The sequence below is a fragment of the Fusarium phalaenopsidis genome (genome assembly GCF_050370095.1).
Source record: "Fusarium phalaenopsidis strain FUZ10S chromosome Unknown contig_32296, whole genome shotgun sequence".
Classification (NCBI taxonomy): domain Eukaryota; kingdom Fungi; phylum Ascomycota; class Sordariomycetes; order Hypocreales; family Nectriaceae; genus Fusarium; species Fusarium phalaenopsidis.
Window position 1 is genome coordinate 2,441,437 of NW_028145408.1, and position 12,994 is coordinate 2,454,430.

A 12,994-nucleotide genomic window follows, 5' to 3' on the forward strand; every position below is an offset into this window, starting at 1 on the left:
GTTTTTTAGTTTATCGTCAATGGTAGATGTTCTTGTTACCATGATATATATGTCTCTTTTTTTCTTTTGCTGTTCCGGTTGCTATTCCCATATCCCCGTTGCTTGCGTGGTCTCTTGTCTAATGCTGTTGAAAATCCGAATCCCTAAAAAAACTCCGTGGATGTGTACGTTGAGGTATCATGTCCAAGTCAATGCCAATATCAAAAGCCCTCCTCCCCTTGAATCAGGGGTAAATCCCAAATAGCCACCCTTTCCAACTGATAGTCTAGGCCGCGTCTCGGAACACACCGAGAGGACCAGCAAGCTTGGTAAACATCTCGTCCCTCTCTCCTTCAGGCGTGCTGAGGATCGTCACTGCACCACCAGCTCCAATCCTCCAAACCTCTCTTGGTTCCGTCTCGCCCTCCTCAGGGGGAGCTTCCTCGTCGTCCCAGCGAAACATGGTACGGATGGTCACACTCCAGTCGCCAGCGCCTGTGATGTCCATGTATCCAACAACACCCGAATACAGGCTTCTCTCCTGGTGACCTTCGATGACTTGCAGAATTTCGCAGCTGCGCTTCTTGGGCGCACCCGTCATGCTTCCAGGGGGGAGAGCCGCAGCCAACGCATCAAGACCTGTGTAAGGATATTGATGAGTCAAGCTGCCGCGCCGAGAACCGTCTGTCTTGTGGCCTTGACGAGGAAGTTGACCGTTGACGACTGTAATCATCTGGAATACGGTCGCATACTCCTCCACCTTCATCAAATCCGGAACAGTGACGTTGCCAACGCCGCAGACGCCGTGTAGGTCATGCCGGACGAGATCGACAATCATGAGGTTCTCGGCCACCTCCTTGGGCACGTGGAGGATCTTCTCGGCCTGCGCCAGCGTCGAGACGGCCTCTGACTTGCGGACAGTGCCCTTCATGGGTCGCATAGAGCACAGCCCGTTGCTATCATGCCGGAGGAAGCGTTCAGGGGAGCAGCTCAGCATGGTCGCGCCGCCGAGACGGATAAAAGAGCCGAAAGGGGCTGGTTGTCGTTTCCGTAGCGTCTGGTAGATTTTCCAGGGGCTTCCCTCTTCGTATCCTCCTCCATTCATATGTCGCACTCTCGGTCTCGCCATGGTCGTCTGTGAAGTGAGGCAAAGCTCATAAGAATCCCCTGCCGCGATAAAGTCTTGACAAACCCGGACCTGCTCTTCATATCTGTCGCGCTGCGGCGTGGTGATCTTGAGTCTGTCGTGCCTCGCCTGAGCAGAGCTGCTGTTGACGTGTCCGTTGACGCCATTGTGAGCATTTGACCCCGATTCCCCCCAAACCCCTGAAGTCTTGATCTTGTTCGTTGTAGCCTCAAGCCATGTATCGTCCGAACCTCTCGTCTTCAAGTGCTGGATATAAGCAACACCAGCTCGGTGATCCAAGACGATGCTCTTCGTTACCCACGCCAAGCAGATATCCGGTCTCTTGTGCCCCCTATCTCCCGACACCAACTTCTTCTCCAGTCCATACAATCCCATCTCATAAGTGATAAAACCCATGAACCCACCCTTGAATGCCGAGCTAGACTTGTCAGAGTTGGGAGGGTGGCTCCTCGCCTCCCAAAAGTCCGAGATGATTTCCCACACATTGACTGTGCCGTTCTCAAGGTCGACTCTCTCGATTTGGTCCTCGCTGCCAGCTGTTCCGGGAAGTCGAACCGTGACGTGGTTGTCGGATACGCTGTTCTCGAGTCGCAGTGCTGTTTCCACCTCGAGAGCCACGATACTGCTCACGGCGAGAGCGTCCCCATTCTTGGAGCTTGATGAGTCGAGGATAACAGACTCGCCCCTTGCTAGACCAAGCATCTCGACGATCTCGGGAACACCAACACCCTGCGGTAGAGGCAATACACGATGTGTATACTCGCAGTCTCTCCCATAATCCCTCAGCGAAGTCGTTTCAGACCTTGACCACCAGCCCTCCCTCGACCTCTCCCTATGCGCAGCTACAGACTCGAGATGGTTCGGTGGCGACAAGGTCTGAATCTCCAATAGTGGCCCTTGAGTCCGTCGTCCATGGACCCTGTTCCACTGCAGCGCTGCATGGAACCAGTTGACAAGCACGCCCTTGGCAGCATTCTCAGTGCAAACTGACTCTGGGTGATACTGCAGACCCCAGATGGGCTTGGTGACGTGTCTCACGGCCTCGAGAATGCGCTCCTTTCGGCCATCCTCGCGAGTCTCCATCGTCCATGCCAGGGGGACCAGCTGCGGCGCCGACGTCGAAGGCTTCCATCGATCCTCGTGCTGCCACTCTGCGTCATCCTGCCCAATGTCTGCACACAGACTGTGATACAGCGTCGCCTTGAAGGACGGAACACCCTGGAAGATGTCCCCCGAGACGTCATGGCGATGCTCAATCTCCCTCACCATGCCGTGCAGACCCCTCTTCAACCGACGAACGGCACCGCCATGTGCCGCAACAAGACTCTGAAATCCAAGACAGATGCCCAGCACTGGAACCTGCAACTCCTCAGGCAGTTTCCACAGCAAGTTAAAAGCCCCGACATCATCCGGGTTAAGCGGCGAACCCGGACCAGGCCCACAAACAACAGCGTCAAACTGAGCGAGGTTATCGACAAACTCAGCCTCTGTCCACTTGGTAGGCGTCGCCTCCTCATGGTCCCCCGTCTTTTCAACAATCGACAGATCAATCCTCACGACAAAGACGTCGGCGCCGAGGATGGTCCTCAGAAGGGAGACGATGTTGTTGGTGAAGGAGTCGTAGGCGTCGATGAAGAGGATTCGCTTCGGGGCCTTGGCCGAAGCGGCCTCGGAGTCACCCGTGGCCATGTTGTCTGTAGAAATGATGATAGGAACCAGATATGAAAGACGGTAACCAAGAAAAGAGACAAATGGTTCACCGAAACTCAACCCGCCGTGAAAAAAGATGATGACCCTGATAAGCCTTCCGGCGTCGGCAACCAAACTTTTGCCGCCACAAGCCGGCGCTGACTCGGCATCAACAGCAAGAGAATGACCGTTGAATCCCGTTAAACTCCCGGTAGGTGCAGTACGGGGAGACTTGTCCTATCAGGTGATCGGATTTAAAAAATAGTCGAGTTAGTGCAAAAGGGAACTGATTCTGGTGCTCAATTATTTTCTCTGGGCGTGCAAAATTGCGCTATCAAGACTAAAAATTGTGGCGACGATGTGAGAACTTCTAGAACGTTGCAGTGCAGATCTTGGAGTGACGCTACTGCAGGGTATCACATATTGTCTCAGTGATCAATAATAACTACCAAAAACACCAGAATAAACAAAAGACATAGATATCGTTAGGTATCGAGTAATATTGACTGTCCCCTACATGGTCTTTTCCCCCGCTGATATGTATCTACTCCACCCAATGGTATGCGCTTCCCATCGCTCGCTCTATTAAAGGCACACTCGTCTTCAGCAAAAACTCCAGTCTCGCTCGCTTGAATCCTCATTGATAGATAACCCAAGTATACACACTCTCTACTTTCGATCTCTCGTCTTGAGCACACACGGCTGTCTCGAGTGCCAGATCCGTCTCTCCTTGACTCCTAGCGCCGCGTCCATCATGGTCTGAGTGTCAGACCGAGGCCGTGTTGGTGACTTGAGGGCCTCTGGCTCTTCCCAGACTTGTACTTCTTCTACTGAAGCCGAGATCTCAAACTCGCCTCGGCAGAGCACCGTCATGCCCAATGATACTTCAGCGCTTTGATTGCCCTCTAGCATGGGCATCGGTTGCTGCAAGGTACCATTCCACGCAATCTTGCGTGTAAACTCCAGGGCAACATTGGCTGGCCTGTGACACAGCGCCGGCAAGATCCTGACAAGAGGATAGATGGGCTGAGACGTCCGATTGGTGACGTGCACCTTGAGCAGCATAAACTCATCCACATATGCAGCGTCCTTCTCGGCAGCCTCTCCATTGGCGTCCTCGACCGAGATCTGAATATCAACCTCGTCCACCTTGATCGCCTCAATCATCCGCGTCGTCAATCTGATGTTTCTCAGGTCGATCGTGCCGCTCCTCTTAGGCAGCGACAGCGTCTTCCACGTCGCCCTGAGACATCCTAGGATTCTCTCCCTATACCAAAAGGCTTCGCGGTTCGCTCGCTCCATCTCGGGAGAGATCTTGCTGGCGCTCACCACAAACTGTCGGTTTCGGGAGGGGTTAAGTGTTGGTATTGTTGCATGAGGGTCCTCCAGGTACACCCTCTTGACAGGAAGAATGACACGGCTGGTGTTTCCGGGGAGAATATCCTCTTCCACAGAAACTCCGTCATCACTCTCTAGATGGATCGCCATCTGGCTCGGCCAAGCGTTGCGCAGATCCACAGACACCAGACAGTACTCATCAGCCTTGGCCGCGACCGAACTGCCCAGACGATCCCAGAATGGCTGCGGAATCTCGCCGTGCACCGGCAGAGCATCGATGCGAGAAAGCTCAACACTGGCGTTGACAGTAACCGTCAGATCCAATGAAACCTGCCGTGTGTAGAACTGCTCAGTAATCTCGTTCTGAGGGCATCCGAGATGAGTATAATCGACTTGGATCGTCGCCCACGTCAACCCTGGCTTGCCAAGAATCTCAAACTCGAAAGTCGCCTCTCCACCAGGCGCAATGTTGCGACCCTTTTGGTTCTTGGGAAGCCGCAGCGCCTGTCTCTTCATTAATGCCAGCTCATATTCGTACAGCTCAGCCGTTGTCGCATCTCGGTTGTTGATGGCTGCTTGAAGCTGCTCCTGTGTAGAGTCCTTGAAGGAGAAGAGCATAAAGTCCACGGGCGTTTCAGAAAGGTTCTGCAACGTTACTTTAAACACCTGTCTCTCGCCTTCTAGGATCATGAGCGAAGACTGTGCTAGAGTTGTCGACTTGATCACAACCAGTGGCTGCGCCTGGATTGCTGTGAGGCTCAGTGATTCCGTCTCAAGCTTGGGAGCGAAAGGCTGGACTGTCGTCACTGCTTCCTCAAGTGCCCCCAAGCCCCTCGCCTTGACCTTGGCATCCTGCTTGGGAGTCCACGGCATGGAAAACGTGGGAAAGCGTCTCTCGCGGCAGCCTCGGACCTTGATCAAAGCTCCTGTGATGGTGACAGTACCCGCCTCCTTGGCGCGTCCTCTCAACCGTATTACCTGAGTGCGATAAGGCCCGACAATCGTTGCCTCGGGAACTGCCTCAAACGCCGCACCCTCTGAAGCAAGCTGGATGTTTTCAACATCCACCTCGATATCATAGGGGTTCTGAAGGGTGATCTTGAATGTGGCATATTCATCAGCCACAAGCGTCTGATTGACCATCTCATCGGGCTTCTTGAGGAATGGGTTGTAGATGAAGGGGTCCACGTCCTGAGATGCTCGACTGGCAGTGGCTCCAGGGAGAATATTCTTCTCGTGGGGTATGGGTGTTTTGCTGTTTGGTGAAGGCTCAAGCTTGATGTTTCGGACAAAGAACTCATCCCAGTATTCCGCTGCCAGGTCCGAATAACCCAGCCGCTGAACAAGGTTCGATGTCCTCGAGATGTTGGTGGCCAACCGCACTTGTTCATCTCGATGCAGCATTGGTGATGCATCTTCTCTTCGAGGTCCAGGAGCCACCCCTGAGCCAGCCGTTCGCAGGAGATCGCTCGAGAATCGTAAAACACCATCAAAGTCCGGTAGCGCTTCCGAAAAGTTGATGCACGCTCTCAGGATGTTGAGCTTCACATCGGGAAAGCCAAAGAATCTCGCCGCAGACTGACCGCGTATCCTGGCAATCACTGCTTCATCCGAGTCATCAGCGCCCTTTCCAGCACCAGGTTTCCCCGTCATGTCATAGCCTATGATGCCATAGGATCTGCACAATAGACCCAACAGCGCATCGATTCCTTGTTCAACATCGCCCTCTCCAAGATCTAAAGCCATGACGCCACCTCCAGACCCTCCTCCTGAAGCCAACGAGACCAATCCAGCAGCAGGATGGATGCCCATATCCGCAGCTCCTCGCGTTCGTGCCTCCACGAGACCCCCAATGAGGACAGAGACGAGCTCTCTTATCACCATTGCTTTCTTGCGGTGAAGCCCAAGGGGTCCCAGAACCGTTGCTATGCCACTCAGTATTGACGCTCTGTCCACTGTAGTGAGAAGTTCTGAAGCCCCAGAGGGGAACGCCTTGAAGAGAATCGTCACAATCTGCTGCCTCGTGGGTGTTGATAGGTATCGCGGTGATGGAACCGGTGACTGGTCAGGATGCTTTCCAGTAACAATCATCGCAAGTGACTTGTCATTCAAAAAGCCATCGCTCAAGTGAAGCGCCGACTGAATCTTGGCGAACCGAATGTAGGTCTCTGATAGGGGTAATGGCGGGAGGTTGTCTGACGATATCCTCGTGTAGAGCGCAATGATACGATCGAGGAGCTCCGTCATTACTGACTGAAGATGCTTGAGATGTTTAGGTTGCTCGGGGTCAGTGGGTGTCGTATCCGGCGCCTGTTTGTTGGATGGCTTTTCCGTCCATTGGTAGCACACGCTGGGCACAACGAACTCCAGCCTCTGCCAACCGAGGAGGAAGAGATTCACCAAGAGCAGCTCGAGTGCCTTGCCGTGCCAGACGTGGTCGTTCAGAGATCGCGCGGTCGTGGCGGCTTCGATGAGCTCCTTGATAGAGTCGGTCCATCGTCCAGCTTGGAGGTACATCGAGCCCACAATGACAGCAGCCCGACCCTTGCCCTTGAGCCTCCATCGGTCATTCACACCTCCAGAACCGAACCCTTGAACCGATACCCTATCACGGCTTGTGTCTCGAGTGCTATCGGCAGTGTCTGGTCGGGTAATCGGTTCTGGCGTTGAACTCGTGCTCGCAGTAGTGCTCTCGATACCATCTGACGTAATCGGAGGATTCGAAAGACCGCTCCTCGCTATCGTCGACGTCAATCCCGGGGTCGAACTGCTCGAATGAAGCCCACCACGACCGGTCACCGGCATGGACATTCGCGATTGGGCCCTATCCATGATACCGCCTGCTGAATTAGAGCGAGCGGCATGACGGGGTGCGTACTGCGTATTCCTCCTAGACAAGCCGTTGATGCCCCCTTCACCACCCCACGATCCGCCATTAGTGTGTCTCGTAGGATTATGCCCCGGGGATTCGATGTTGGTCATGGCCTCGAAGGACTTGGCGAGTGTTGTCATCTCGGCGAGGAGGAGCGACGAGATGTCGCACATGACCGTCTTCATCGTTGTTCTCTTGCAATCTTCCTCTGGAGGGATAGCCACGAGACCCTCAGGTATCGGAATATCCGAATTTTTTGGAGCCATATAGTCGAACACCAAGACCTGGTGCACCAGGGCCTTGGGGTAGTTGTCGCGCAGGTCCTCGAGCTCCTGGTATAATGTCCTGATATTCTTCTCAGCCGTCGACGGGCCCGTGCCGTTTGCCGAATGTCGCTTGTTAAACGTTCCTTGATCCAGCTCCGTTCCATCAGCCAGAGCTATCACAGCGAGGGGTTCCCGGTATAGGTCAAAAGGCGAGAGGGCGAGATGCGAGGGCGGAGGAACGTGGGTGACGAGGTCGTATATCATGGCGCCGTCCGGGTACGCCAGGGGCGAGAACATGTCTGCGCAACGTCAGCGCCTGGATCATCCAGCTGGGGTGCATCCCATCACTTACTCCTATTCGGCCGCCCATCGGCGCTGATGTCGCGGAGGTGGACGACATGTTCGTTGTGAAGGCGCGCGACAAAGGATGCGAAGCGGTCCGCCTTGATGTGTCCCAACGGCAGGAGAAGCGCCTTGACCCTTGCGGGGGCGACGGGGAGCAAAGGATCCAAGCTCATGCTAGCATCCGGTGTTTGCTCAACATGTCCGCCAGCTCGACGTGCTGTGGTGTTTGCTCGTTCAGGGACGTCTTCCCCGCGGGCGGCGTCTTTCGGATATCAATCTGCAAGGGGATGCGTTGTGTCTATCGTCGCATGCTGGTTCTGGGGTCGCGTCGTCGGGCAATCGGGCTCGAGCTTGTAGAGTAGAGGTTGGATATTTGTTTGTCGGTCGCCGTTCTCAAGCTTCGGTATCGTACACCTGTCGCATGCGGCTAGGAGCTGTGCTGTATACCCTGACATGGGTGGTCGGACAGCGCCGTTGGTGGTGGAGACGCTGGGGACGGAGCCAACTTTTTGCGAGCCGAGCTATGAAGCCAGCATGTTACGCTGGGAGACTCGGGGGATTTGATCGCTGGTATGACAAAGGAAATGCCGGATTTTAATTTCAATTTCGATTTCAATTGAAAGATTCATTTTTGCTTGGCTAAAGTAAAACAAGGGTATCTTGGAGCTCGGATAACTGGTGCGATCCCTTAATGCATGGCACTTCAGATCTCGCCCAAACAGGACCAAGTCATCCTGGGTCATCTATGTAAAACGCCAGATGAGAGCCATGATATCATAACCATGTCTCAGCAATAATTAATATCTGCACGGCCGTAACACCTTGGCTAAATATGGGTATCTTTCAGCGAGAATAACCAAGCTTACGATCTCAACCAGTTGATGACGGCGGTCCTTGGGGGCTCAGTTCCGGCGCCTTTCCATCTCTTGCTTCTGTTTGTAGTTCACTCTCAAAGATATCAACCGATAAACTCGCCTCCACAAAGTCCTCAAGCTCCTCTGTCACAGTTTTGAGCTTTTCCTTTACTGCAATGGCACCCTCATGACCAACAATGTGTCGTGCCGGAGGATTCTCGTGACCTCCGATGGCTGACAGCGCATGTACTGTCTCCATAACCAGCTTGTCGGCAGCACCAGGTGGGAGCTTCGGATACCGATGCAGAATTTCACCCGGAACTACATCCGGCTCGATAGCTGAGCTGGCTGGCGACATTGGTGAGGGCCCAGATTCAGGAGGAGACAAGGGCGTAGGAAGAGCCGTATCCGGGTGCGTGTTGAGGACGTTTGAGAGTATATCGCGAATACTCGGGACAGCCTCAGGTCCCTGTTCATAGGCTGGCATCGGGGGAGCAAAAGTCAGGCGGTTCGTCAAGGACTGGATCTCCTTGTTTGGCTGCACAATGGTGACTTTTATGTTGAAAGGCGCAATTTCGTAGGCGAGTGAGTCGCAGAAGCCCTCTAGGGCCCAAGTAGCAGCTGTATATATTGACATTCCTGGAGTGCCAATGTGACCACCGGTACTGGTGAGGACAATGATGTGCCCTGTATGTTGTGACCGGAGCTGTGGGAGAGCAGCCCGGATAAAGTTGACCTGGGAGAAGAAGATGGACTCGAACTGGTCACGAACGAGGTTTTGAGTGAAAGGAGTCGTCGACAGCTCCTCCACAGTCCCGACCACGGCTTCAAACAATCGCGCGTCAGCAGAGTTTCCCAGTGTCAGAATGAGGAGCGCGCGCTTATGAAGTCGTCAGCCGCAGACACACAGGCACACACATACCTTCAGATTTGCAGCACAGCAGGATATCTATCCGCCCAAAGACCTGAACCGCCTCTGCGACGGCAGCCCCGCACGCGCCCATGACGTTTCCATCGCAGCGAATGCCCCGGATGCGATCCTTCCAGCCCTCGCGGTCCTTGCGGGTGCTCTTGCACTCGTTGACGAGCTCGCGGAACTCGGCGCTCCGGTCCTCGTGGTCGATCTCATGGGGCGGCAGGCAGGCGACGACGTAGTCGCCGTGAGAGAGCAGCAGGCGGGTGAGGCGGACGGCGAGGGGCGAGAGGGCCGAGGTGAGGAGCCATGTCCGCGGCGAGTTGTGCGTGGCTGCGGAGGGGTTGAGGTCAGCGTCGGCCATAATGACGGCGGCGGTACATGATTGTGAATATTTCTCCTCCAATTGGCGTCCCCCGGGCCAAGCTGCCTGCAAAGACCTTCTTTCCCCTGCTCTTTCTGAAGTGCGGCTGAACTCGTCGACAATAGATTCGTCCGACCTCGGAGCGCACACGCAGTTTTTGGCGGTAGCGGCAAGTCAAAAAAGGTTGTTGAAGTGATGGAGATGGGGTCGGAATAAAGATGGGATGCGGGAGGAATGTGGAGTCGTGAGCTGAGCTCTCCCCCTTCCATGAATTACATCATTACCAGCGCCAGCCGTAGCTTACTACAGCCATTCACCACGTGGTAAGGGAGATGAAAAAAAGGGTGTGCTCGATAAGCGACAAGGGCAAGGTAATTAATGCAAATGGAAAAGGAAATTGATTTGTCCATTAGGCGCCGGAGAGAAGGGAGCCCACGACTTCATCTCGTCTCAATAAAACAAGAATGGCCGGAAAAAGGATAGAGTAAAAAAAAATCTGGGGGCACCTACGAAAGGAGGGGTTCGGGATTGAATGAGTGTGTCGCGGGGTAAAAACCGTTTCATGGGCGCCGCGACTCGCCCGCTCCGGCCCCGACATTTTCGGCTTGAGCGTCGGGGTGTGGTATAAGTCGATGTCGGTCCGGACGCCGCCCGATTAACGACTTGAAACCTAGACGGAATAGTAAAAGATTTTCGAGAAAATTTCCCCTTCTTTCCCTTCTTTTTTGCTTCTTCCTTTGACGTAGACAGCCGTTCCCTGTTCAACCCCGTCTCTGATCTTCGCCCGGTGGGTTAAACAGCTGCTACCCCTGAAGGCCGACGAAAAAAAATCCCGAAAAGCTGCAGGGTCCTGGATGTACTGGGTACCCCTAGCGAAGGGAAAAAAGGATTCGAAAATGTGGGAAATATAGACGAAGCAAGATCCCTCCCCCGCGCCCAAGTTAGATCGATCGTTTCTCCTGGGTGTAAGCGCAAAAGCACGGATCTGGCAGAGAGATGGGGGATGGCGTAGTCGTCCCCTTTTTCTGACAATGTTGTTTATTGTGGTCGGTTCAGTGGTCAGGCATTCGGCTGCATATCTGGCGATGCAGCTCTCGCGGTGGTGTGTTTTCCGTGTCAAACGATGAGACACTGGGCTGTCGAGAAAAGAGTGTTGGTCCTCATGGGGTAAAATGGGGTGGGAATGGGGGGAGGAGAGGAGAAAGGTCAAAGTCAATAACGGGGTCTGTTAAGAAGTAGGAAAAAAAGACAAGTGCAACTATAGCGTCTTCGGAGAAAGAGGCTTGTTTCGTCTGGGAGCCTCGTGTTCACCGTTTCTTCACCGATGGTCAATGTCGGAGTCTCCGAAGGACAGTCGGGTTTCGGAAGCAGTAGACGCCTGTAGAGGACGAAAAGCCACAGGCGACGACGACGATTGATGGACGGCAAAGAAGAACAAGAGAGGGAAAGACGGAGGAGAACGAAGGGTGGACCAACTGAAGGAGATCAAAGAAAGAGACAACTACTCCAACACTGGAAGACAAGACAAGACAGCCCCATCCATATCGACAAGGGCTCATCGGGCAAGATTCACCATCCATGTAAGTTGGCCGCATGGATAGTACGGTACGTACACCCTTTACAGAAGACCTTGACTACCTTACAGTGCTACTATGTAGGAGGTAGCATCGAGAGGAGCACTGGAAAGCTCACAGTTCAACCCGCACCCGCACGGCCAGTGGGGCCCAGGGCAGTGTCCAGGACTCCATGTTGTTTGATGCCTTGCCTTCTTCTGCACCGTTGAAGATCAGCAAGCCCAACCGAGCCATCCGACGAGGAAATGTTCTGTTCCCCCCTCTACTGTTGACTATTTCTCCGTGTCTGTCACATTGCAACCGTCACGTCTTGTGTCTCTTGAAGAGGAGGAGTGTGTCTCGGGGAGGGGATGGGATGGAAGCTCAGACCCGGCAAGTGGGAGAGCCGGGATGAAGTGCACAAAAGCAACACCTAGAGCACGGGGCTGGCTGGACTGTGGGTTTCATGGTTAATAGTGTAGTAGAGGGGGAAGCAGAAAGGCAAAGTCACGCCAGATCCATATAAATGGTAATAGGGCAGAGACATTTGTCACGTCAGATGGGAGGGACGATAAACGGTCGAGATCCAGGGCGAGTCAAGAAGGCCGATACCCCTGATCTCGAACATGGCGCACGCCCCCAAGACTGTGCCCTTTTTCCGAGGCGAGGCGGAGACGAAACGAGGTGAGGCTGCTCGCACTGCAGGAACATGGAGCCTCTCTCCATCTTGGGTCTATCGTATCGTCTACGGAACAACTCGACGCAGCAACCCGCGCGCTATTACGGAGCCGATCCGTGGTGGGAATAGTAGCCTGGCTTGCCCGAGAAAGGGACGGACAGACACCTGAATCATGATGGTCCCCCCCCAAAAAAACATGAAACGATGAAACGCCATCCAAAACTTACACGCCCTTATACCATGCCCTTCTCGGTCCAATTGCCGACTCGCCCGCCTTGCGAAAAGCCACCGGGGTGAGAGGACGGACCAACCAAACCCCAAAGACGACCGTCGGGTATAGCTGCTTCTTTGAGAGAGCTCCCGGCCATCGCTCTTTTGAATTGCTCCGAGCCCAATTGAGTCCCAAGGGGTCGGGCGTCGGACTCTTGTTGACTGTCGATCCTGCAACGTCACGGGGGGAGGGCTAAGTTCGGCGAACGGCACTACTGCCGGCACATGGGCTTCAAAGGCAGTGGAAGCAGCAGCCCTGAATTGAATTCAACTGACGAGGGGCCCTTTTGCTCACACAGAAAACTTGTGCAAGGCAAAAGCCTGCCGTCCGCCAAGAGGGCCTAGAACCCCCGGGCCCGATCCTAGGGGGACCCGGTCTCCACTGAAGATACGCCCCCCGGGGAACGGGCTAGTGCTGATTGGGCTCTCGGCAGTGGAAGACAAGGGCCCAACCTTGGTCCTTTCATGGCTGCGTCCAACAAGAGAATAATAATCAGAAGAGAAGATGCATATGTAAATTACATACTCATCCCGTCTCGAATCCCATCCATGACGTCCAGTCCTCGGGTCTCTATTTGCTACTCCAGTCCCTGCCTTGCCTTGCCCATTGGACGCACGTCACAGGGGAGCGCATAACATCTGCAAGCCATCCCATTATGAGCGCCGTTGCAGAATCTCTTTTTAATCTCATCTCAAGTCCGAACCGAACCCCTGTCACGCAGACA

The 12,994-nt window shown here is 54.2% G+C and overlaps 2 protein-coding genes across 2 annotated transcripts; both read right to left on the bottom strand.

Moving 5' to 3' along the window:
* Positions 1–265: 265 nt before the first annotated feature.
* On the bottom strand, positions 266–2,815 carry LRP88_06342 (aminodeoxychorismate synthase pabA; the record flags this gene model as incomplete). The annotated part of the gene is made up of 1 exon (XM_083242881.1): positions 266–2,815. One exon carries the CDS (start codon positions 2,813–2,815, stop codon positions 266–268), a length of 2,550 nt encoding a protein of 849 aa, XP_083101817.1.
* Positions 2,816–3,484: 669 nt separating this feature from the next.
* On the bottom strand, positions 3,485–9,767 carry LRP88_06343 (TRAPPII-specific subunit TRS120; the record flags this gene model as incomplete). Its single annotated transcript, XM_083242882.1, has 4 exons — positions 3,485–7,590; positions 7,644–7,898; positions 8,512–9,129; positions 9,413–9,767. 4 exons carry the CDS (start codon positions 9,765–9,767, stop codon positions 3,485–3,487), a joined length of 5,334 nt encoding a protein of 1,777 aa, XP_083101818.1.
* Between the last annotated feature and the right edge of the window lie 3,227 nt (positions 9,768–12,994).